Source organism: Triticum aestivum, chromosome 5D (assembly GCF_018294505.1).
Source record: "Triticum aestivum cultivar Chinese Spring chromosome 5D, IWGSC CS RefSeq v2.1, whole genome shotgun sequence".
NCBI lineage: Eukaryota > Viridiplantae > Streptophyta > Magnoliopsida > Poales > Poaceae > Triticum > Triticum aestivum.
This window is the reverse complement of record NC_057808.1, coordinates 14,461,117-14,470,076: the sequence shown is the minus strand read 5'-3', so window position 1 is coordinate 14,470,076 and position 8,960 is coordinate 14,461,117. Positions and strand designations below refer to the sequence as shown.

The following is an 8,960-nucleotide window of genomic DNA, read 5'->3' as shown; positions in this document are numbered from 1 at the left end:
AGAAGCGCTAAAAAGCCACCAAAAAAACTAGCTCGATGATGCAATGTTTGAAAACTCAGTACGATCGATATGTAGATGCGGAGAAATAAGTTAATAATTAACAGGGAGACCCACATGAAGTATTGGTCTTGCTCCTCGAAAAAAATATCTAACATTAAAGTTATACATGTCTAAGAAAACAAAAAGCGCAAGTTGTACTGGCATCAGGGAACAATAACATACAAGCTTTGTTTAACGCAGTACAGAGACAGATGCTCATACATACGCATATACACTCACCTTATAAACGCACGCAAGCACACCCTATCCCTATGAGCACCTCCGAGAGATTGAGCCAGCACATCATCTTGAGATTGATGAAGTCGCCACATACGCCTTCCTAGTCGACGGGATGTATTCTCCCACTGAACACACATCGCTGAAAGGCTTGAAATAAATCTAGGAAAATGTGAGCAGCAATGTCAAGTCTGGGCCTTGAACCCTGGTAGGCAAAGAATATCACTATCCTCCTAACCATTCAATTACGGGTTGGTTCGCCAATAACATGCAAAGTGTATCTGCCCTGTTCTAAAAATATAGTTGTACCTGCCCAAAAAAAAACCTAACTTGTGCATATTTAAAAAGAAGATGTGACCGGCTGGAGAAATGGTGCTATCGGCTACCACCATATGTATAGGTAATTCATAAGACGAGGTGAAGGTTTCTCCCAGCCAGTGCTCACTGCCGTACCACAGCAGCGGTGTGCAGTAGAATCACATTCCACAAGAAAAGTTAGCGAGAAGGTCAGATCCATCCATCTGCATGGCAATAGTCAGTGGGACGATGGATGTCCTCCTCCCTAAGCTGGCCGAGTTGCTTACCGATGAGTTCAAGCTACACAAGGGGCTCAAGGAGGAGATTGCATCCCTTAGCCGCGAGCTGGAGAGCATGCAGGCGGCGCTGGTGAAGATATCGGAGGTGCCGGTCGGGCAGCTCGACGGGCAGGTCAAGGTGTGGTCGAGGGAGGTGAGGGAGATGTCCTACGACATCGAGGACAGCATCGACACCTTCACGGTCCGTTTTGGGGCTGCCCAAGAGCCCCCCGAGCCGCTTGGCTTGATCAAGGGGTTCATGGACAGGGTGAGGAGCCTGTGGGCAACCGCGTTGACTCGCCGCCAGATCGCCGGAGAGATCCAGCGCATCAAAGGCGAAGTGGAGGAGGTTAGCCAACGGCGCAAGAGATACAAGCTCGACGATGATCTTGTCAGGCCATCTGCCGCGACAACCATCGATCCTCGTCTGCCGGCCCTGTACGAGGATGCGTCCAGGCTTGTTGGCATGGAAAGGCCAACAGGAGATCTAGTCAAGTGGTTGAAGGAGGGGGAGGGCGCATCAAAGCGGCAGCTCAAGGTGCTGTCCATCGTCGGAGTCGGCGGCCTGGGCAAGACGACCCTAGCCAACACGGTGTTCCACATGCTAGAAGGGCAGTTCCAGTGCCGGGCTTTTGTCTCGGTGTCCCTTACACCGGACGTAAAGAAGATATTTCGCAGCATAATTCGCCAGGTAAGTGGAGAAGATTGCACCAACGGTGAAGATTGGGATGTTAAGGAACTTGTGGATCATATCCGAAATTTTCTCAAGGACAAGAGGTGCGTGCGTGCATTTCTTTTTCAAAACAAGTACTTATTGATTAATGTTATGTACCCTATAAGCTCCGTGTGTTGCTACCAAAATAGAGATCAGTCCGCCAACGACATTTTTTTAACGCAGTACAATCGAAGTTGCTTACATACATGAGCATACACTCACCTCTATGAACACACACACCATATCTCTATGACCACCTTCGAGAAACTAAGCTGACATAACATCTTGAGATTGACAAAGTCATGGTACGTAGGTGCCTCGTGGTCGACAGGAACGTCTTCTTCCACTGAACGAACATCGATGGAAAATCTAAAATAAATCCAGAAAAATGCGAGCATCAATATCAAGTCTAAAAAGTTTCCACCAAGTGGGCACTAGAGACTAAAGCTCGTAAGCAATTGCTCTCAACTCCTATACGAAAGCCATATTGTTTGTTTGCGATAAAGATTTGTGAGGTCAACTAGACGTAGGCTTGGTAAAAGTATATCCGTACGCATCGGTTCGTCATGGAGTATGCATACAACCTAGCTGTATTTACGTAGCATATTGATTCAATGTTTATATTCTCATATTATATATTAATGTACCAGAAATACAAATAACATTATGTTAACTAACTTTTTGAAGAAAAAAATCTGGAATAATTCAAAGATTTCAAAAAATCAAAATAATACTATTGGTGATTAAATAATAACTTCAGTGGTTATTTCAACATAATTATGCCAGTGAATATTTTAAAGAAAACATAAAAAATAGTATATTTCAAAATCCAATCATTTTCAACTAACATTTTCACAACTATTTCATAAACTCAGATTAAAAAAATAATTTCATTGACATTCACAATTATTTCACAAATCACAAATTTCTAAACTATGCCAACAATTTCAAAAAAAATGATTTAAATATTTTATAAATGTCAACCTAGAAATTTCACATATTTCTTATGTGAATCAAAAGCACTTCATATTTCACACATCACAAATCTGAAAGAAAATCACTTTCTTTGACAAAAAAGAACCAAAATAACTTTCGTATTTCACATATCACAAAAATCACTTGCACAAATCAAAACCAAATCCAAAGATCTGTACATCATATCAGTTTGCTTTAATTTGAGTAATTTCCCTTCTATATCGGTGATATTCAGAAACATCCACATAATATCACCATCATGTCACAAATCATTCACAAATACAACGGATTGCTAGAATAAATTCACTAATATTTCATCAAAGATCACAAAGCATATTACACTGTTCCATTCCTGTAAACTTCACAAACTGAAACATGCTTTTACATGCAAATGAAATAAGCTTCACAAAATGAACCAAGATTCAAAAAGTATATCTCAAATGACAAGAAAAATGACAAGCCAAATATGCCAGTTCACATTCCAGATGCACAACCGAACAAATTTTACATACCATTTAGTAAATTTTACTTTTAAAATATGTGGTTATAAAAATAGATATTATTCTTCAACTGGGTAAGCTTCCATAGGGGCTCCTAACTCCATTGTTAGGAAGTAGACACAAGAAACTGAAGCTCCGTAGCAATTTCTCTCAACCCTTACAAGCTCAACCTTGTCGATGTTTGTTTGTAGTAAATATTAATGCAGTCAACGAGACGTGCCCTTGGTAAATATGAAGTATATCATATAACAAGAAATCCTTTATCTTCACAATCTAGTGGCAAAGGCCACTCTTTCGGGACTCTAGATAGACAAGAGTGACGTACTATTTATTTTCATGTGGCGTAGTGCAAGTTCACTATCACCATGACTGGTTCTCTATATGTCATCTGGAGCAATCGCTCTCACCTCCCTATGTTTGGTTCATGTCAGATGTCAATGTTACTCCAGAACGGAGAAGAGGTGAGATGGCATGGGGAGGAGGTGGTGAGAATGAAAGGTTAACAGAAAGAAGAAAGGCATCACGATGTAGAAGTCAGTGGTGTTATCCCTCTTTTTGAAAGGAAAAAATAGAAGGAAAAAAGGCAACTTCGGAGGGAGAGGAGAGTTGGAGGCGATAGTGGAACCGAAAGTGTGATGATGGCGTCCAAATAAGAACAAAAGTTACCCGCCTCTTTTAATATAATAACTACATTTCTATTTGATATGTTCCATTATTATATAATTAGTTGAATTTCCTTACAAGGGTGTTATTGCATTTTTTGCAAACTGGCCACAGGCGCCATATAAAAGCATGCACTTTGCCAACGATAGTTGTCAAAAGAAGTCTCAGTAGCATCACAAAAATTACCGAGACAAAATCTATTTACTTTCGACCGTACTTCCAATTTTGGATATAAGCTAATGACTATTTATTTTACATTTTGCAAAATCATATATAGGTACTTAATTATAATTGATGATATATGGGACCAAAATGTGTGGACGATTCTGAAAGTTGCTTTGATCAAGAGCAATTGTGGTAGTAGAATAATTACCACTACTCGGAAAGTTGGTGTTGCTGAATCTTGTTGCTCTGATTTCAATGGTAGAGTGTATCACCTAGCACCTCTCTCCCATGGGGACTCAAAAAAATTATTCTACAAGAGAATATTTAATTGTGAAGATGATTACCCCAATGAGTTGAAAGAAGTATCTGAGAAAATACTGAAAAAATGTGATGGCTTACCATTGGCTATCATAACTATAGCTAGTTTATTGGCTAGTAAACCGACAAAAACAAATGAGCTATGGTACAATGTGCTCAACTCCATTGGTTCTGGACATGAAAATGGTCCTAGTGTGGAGAACATGAGAGGGATATTATCTCTTAGCTATCGTGACCTACCTCCTCACTTGAAAACTTGCTTGTTGTACCTAAGCATATTTCCGGAGGATCATATGATTAATAGAGATAAACTGATATGGGGATGGGTTGCAGAAGATTTTATTCATGATAAGCAAAGGGGGAACTTATATAAACAAGGAGAAAATTACTTCAATGAGTTGATTAATCGGAATATGCTTCAGCCTGTTGATATTGACACTCATGGTAGTGCAAAAACATGTCGTGTACATGATATGGTACTTGATCTCATCACTTCGTTATCGGCCGAGGAAAATTTTGTTAGTATACTAGGAGGTCAGCAGCCATTGTCTACAGGGAACAAGATCCGCCGATTATCAATCCAAGAGAACAATGGAGAGCACAATATGCTTGATAAATCCATGGACTTATCCCATGTAAGGCTACTTTTTGTCTTCAGGTCTGCTATTGACATGATTCCATCACTTTTGAGCTTCCAGGTTCTACGTGTGCTGGATCTCGAAGAATGCCAACATTTGGATAGTTGTTATTTGAAGGATATCACAAATTTGCTGCATTTGAGGTATCTAGGACTAGGACGCACATATATTACTGAGCTTCCAAAAGAAATTGGGAATTTACAGTACTTGCAGACACTGGACCTGAGGGAAACAAAAATACATGAGTTGCCATCAACAGTTGTTCAGTTGAGACAACTGGTACGCTTATATGTTTCCATAGGCACTAGAGTGCCCGTGGGAATAGGAAATATGGAATCACTAGAAGAGTTGTCAAAAATTAACATCTCTGAGTCTCCAAACTTTGTGAAAGAGTTAGGCACTCTGACTGAACTAAGAGTGCTTGAAATTTGGGCCAATGGATGGGACAGCAGCTACGAGAAACCTTTTCTGGAATCTCTAAGCAGCCTCCACAAAATCCAAATTCTCTCTGTTTTTGCTGCTGACGTGTCGCTGGATTTCACGTCAGAAGGTTGGGTCCCTAAATGTTTACAAACCTTCTGGGCTTGGGATAGCCCATTCTCTATTCTGCCTAGGTGGATTAACTGCTCTCTCCAGAACTTGTCCATCAGACTCAACAAAATACAACAGGAGCATGTTCAAATCCTTGGGGGTTTGCCTGCACTTCATTTTCTTGAACTGCTAGTGATAGATCACCCAGAAGTAAAACTGATCATTGGTCGTGACAATACATTCCAGTGTTTAAGTGAATTCGCATTTGAATGTAGAGCAGCCGGGCTGGTATTTGCACAAGAAGCTCTGCAGGGACTTCAAAGGCTCAGGTTTGATTTTGGAGTGCGGGAAACAAAAGATCTGTATGGTGATTTTGAATTTGGATTGGAGAATCTGTCTTCAGTTAAGCGTGTCCGCATTGATATTGATTGTGATGGTGCCTGGGTTTCGGAGGTGGAAGCTCTGGAGATTCTGATCAAGAAGACAACCAATGTGTATGCCCCTATTCTAAATATAAGCAGGCGTCTTGAAGAAGACATGCTAAAACATGAAGACATTGGACTGGCAAACAAAAAGGAAGAGGTATTGTTACTTCATCCACCCGTAGTTATATGTTTCTTTTATTCGCATATATGTACTTGATTAACTTTTGGTTCGTTATGTGTAAGCCTTATATTTGTTTGAAGTTAAATTGGACGATTTGTGCCTTATCAATATTGAGCTGACCTTCCAGTTAACGATCTTTATTTCTAAAATATGCATGTGCTAATATTTCATCGAATAATTCACACACATTAGTATTATAAACTATATATGTTTCAATGTGTCAATGCATTGATCTACTCAAGCAGTTGACATTATTACTTACTTTTCTTATTGTCAAACTTACATGAAGCAATGAAATAATAATGTCAATTTTGTTATAGATAATGAGCTTCAAGGTTTAATGCCTTATTAACACCCTATGTGGTTGTGTCTCCATTTCTTGCAAGTAGAATTGGCCTGCCAAGAATGGGCCTTGGGGTGGAAATGGTGGTAGGGCTCGCGACATCAAGGTGGCACCGCAAAGCCTGGAAAGTGTGACGATTCGCAGTGGTTCAGTTGTTGATTCACTCGCTTTCTCTTTCAAGGACGGAAATGGCCGGCACCACACTGCAGGCCCGTGGGGCAGTGATGGTGGGAGCGGCAAGACGGTGGGTTTAGCCAAAAAAATCTCTGTTTGGCTCGGTTAACCGTTGTTGTTAATTATTTTGTTAACTCATTATATTTTTCTCTTAATCACAGATTAAGCTTGGTCCTACAGAGTTTGTGACTGAAGTTTCGGGAACATTCGGTTCATTTGGTGCGTTGTCCAATGTTTTGACATCGCTCACTTTGGTCACTAACTGCGGCAGCTATGGGCCTTTTGGAAAAAGACAAGGAAGTCCTTTCAAAACTACGATGCAGAGTAATAGCAGCATTGTCGGCTTCTTTGGTAGGGCTGGCCAATTTGTTGATGCAATTGGTGTTTATGTGCTTCCATTCCCAGTCTAGCTTCGGCTGGGTGCCTTCCGAAAGATTTCAAAGAGGCCTGGAGCTAATCTTTCCATTACCATAGCAAATAGCCAAGTGGTTCGTGCACATGCTCAGGCAAGATTTTTAAATGTGGTAAAGACTGTAGAAAACTTATGATCTCACAATCATTTTTATTTTAGATTAAGATTTTTCTCCGTCAGCTGTTACATTCTTAGATTAACTGGCTTGAGGCAGTTTTCGTCCCTCCACGTTAATCCTCATTATCAAACAGTTACTTACCGTTAGATCAAAATATTAAAAGCCGAGATGCCGTAATCTTCCCCTGGAGGCAAGAACGATAGTAAATTATCAGTCTCTCCTTGATAGCTTTTTTTCTCTCTGTCATGCCCGGGCCTTCTCCTGTCGACATCCATCAAAATTGGCTCTAGGCACGACCCTATGTCGAGCAGCACATCCACTTCCCTGTTTTGTCTCTCCCGCGCCTCAGGAAGGAATCAAAAGCCAGCCTGCTTTGTCAGCGTTCATAGGCCGATGGCGATGCTACAGGCCAGTACGACACGCCAATCATGCACATGTATATTTTAGCGAACCATGTGTGTGCAATTTTGCACACCACATATTATAACTCTCCAATCACCGTAAATGTGTGTGATGGTTCCCCTAATTGTACCCAATTTGTTTATTTCAATCGTGTCGCAAGTAACGCACACGATTTTTCCCAAACAATTGTGTGTTGTCACGAGTTAACGCAACCGAACTGTGTGGGCGATATTGCAGACATCTCTTTTTTCTTTAATCATGTGTCATAGGTTGGTGGTCGCATACGTTTAACTTTCGGAGACACAGTTGAATTTTGTGTTGTGAGAGATTCCTTTATCGCACACAGTTCATGATGTGCGATAGAGGTGCTTAATAGCACCATTCTGCACTAATGTCAGTAAGACTACCTCCTCTTATCCAAGCGAGCTCCATGTGTAGAGGGTTCCAACACCGATTTTATTCTCCCTTGAGTCCTTGACCTGGCGTCTCCTATCCCATGTACAAGCCCAAATCTTCACTACAAGTGCTACATGATTCTTACCTACAAGAAAGTTCCTTTGCTCCATCATCCCCTACTCTTTAAGAATTTGGTAGTGAGCAGTACGCATCATCGTCGGCAGAAACTACCAACCGAGCCGCGTATTTGCATGTCCTGTTCACGGTGGTGGTTAACTTCTTTATTTGCCAATGATTTACAGAGACTGCTTCAGCCTATCAACTTCTGGGCCTACTGAGGCAACAATCATGTGACATATGTGGTAAGCAACTCAAGTTAATTCAAAAAAAAAAAAAAACAATCATGTGTACGTATATAAGTCTAATATAGTTCACATTGTCCTGTTTCCTTTTATACCAAAAAACTGATAATATTTGTTTTGTTTTGTACTTTGGGTCCACGAGTGGTGCCGTGGGACCATTCTTGCCCGTCATGAAGTTGAGCAGAAATGAAGTTGAAGGGAAATTGCCCCCGCAAAAAAAAGGGAAATTTGTCAACCAGTCGGCATCCGTGTGTATATCTTTCCCTTTTTGAGGGAAAACATTGCAGGTTCATTCAAACATTCATGTTACGTTCCCAAGACATCACCGACCTAACGGAAAGTGTTGGCACCTGAAGCCATGTCTTGCAAATTTTATTCTTGCAACCTTCCGTGACTAGTATTTTCTTTACCCCGAAACAGTAGAACAATTGTTCTAAGATATTTTATATTTATAATGTACAAAGTATTTATACTACATTGCCAAAACACTAGTAGAAAACAGGGCTTTCGTTCGGGCATGGCAAGCCCATTAGTCCCGGTTCAGTCACGAACCAGGACCCATGGGGGCATTCGTCCCGGTTCGTGAGCCCAGGGGGCCGGCCAGGGCCTCGTGGGCATTGGTCCCGGTTCGTATGGAACCATTTGTCCCAGTTCGAGGCACGAACCGGGACTAATGGGCCTCGCTCCTGGCCCACAACCATTGGTCTCGGTTCTTGGCATGAACCGGGACAGAAGGCCTGGATTTAGTACCGGTTCTAGCCACGAACCGGGACAAATGAGCTGCCTATATA

General features: G+C 41.2%; 1 protein-coding gene across 4 annotated transcripts; it reads left to right on the top strand.

Moving 5' to 3' along the window:
• The first annotated feature begins 646 nt into the window (after nucleotides 1-646).
• On the top strand, nucleotides 647-8,644 carry LOC123119141 (disease resistance protein Pik-2). 4 transcript variants are annotated; one of them, XM_044538840.1, is made up of 5 exons: nucleotides 647-1,628; nucleotides 3,982-4,968; nucleotides 5,632-5,938; nucleotides 6,352-6,549; nucleotides 6,641-7,065. In XM_044538840.1, exons 1-5 carry the CDS (start codon nucleotides 802-804, stop codon nucleotides 6,887-6,889), a joined length of 2,568 nt encoding a protein of 855 aa, XP_044394775.1. In that variant the 5' UTR covers nucleotides 647-801; the 3' UTR covers nucleotides 6,890-7,065. The 4 variants fall into 4 exon arrangements, 3 of the variants coding, with proteins under 3 accessions (XP_044394775.1, XP_044394776.1, XP_044394774.1); XR_006458447.1 differs by adding an exon at nucleotides 8,110-8,644 and having other exon boundaries at nucleotides 648-1,628; nucleotides 3,982-5,938; nucleotides 6,641-7,003; XM_044538841.1 differs by lacking the exon at nucleotides 3,982-4,968 and having other exon boundaries at nucleotides 648-1,628.
• Nucleotides 8,645-8,960: the final 316 nt, after the last annotated feature.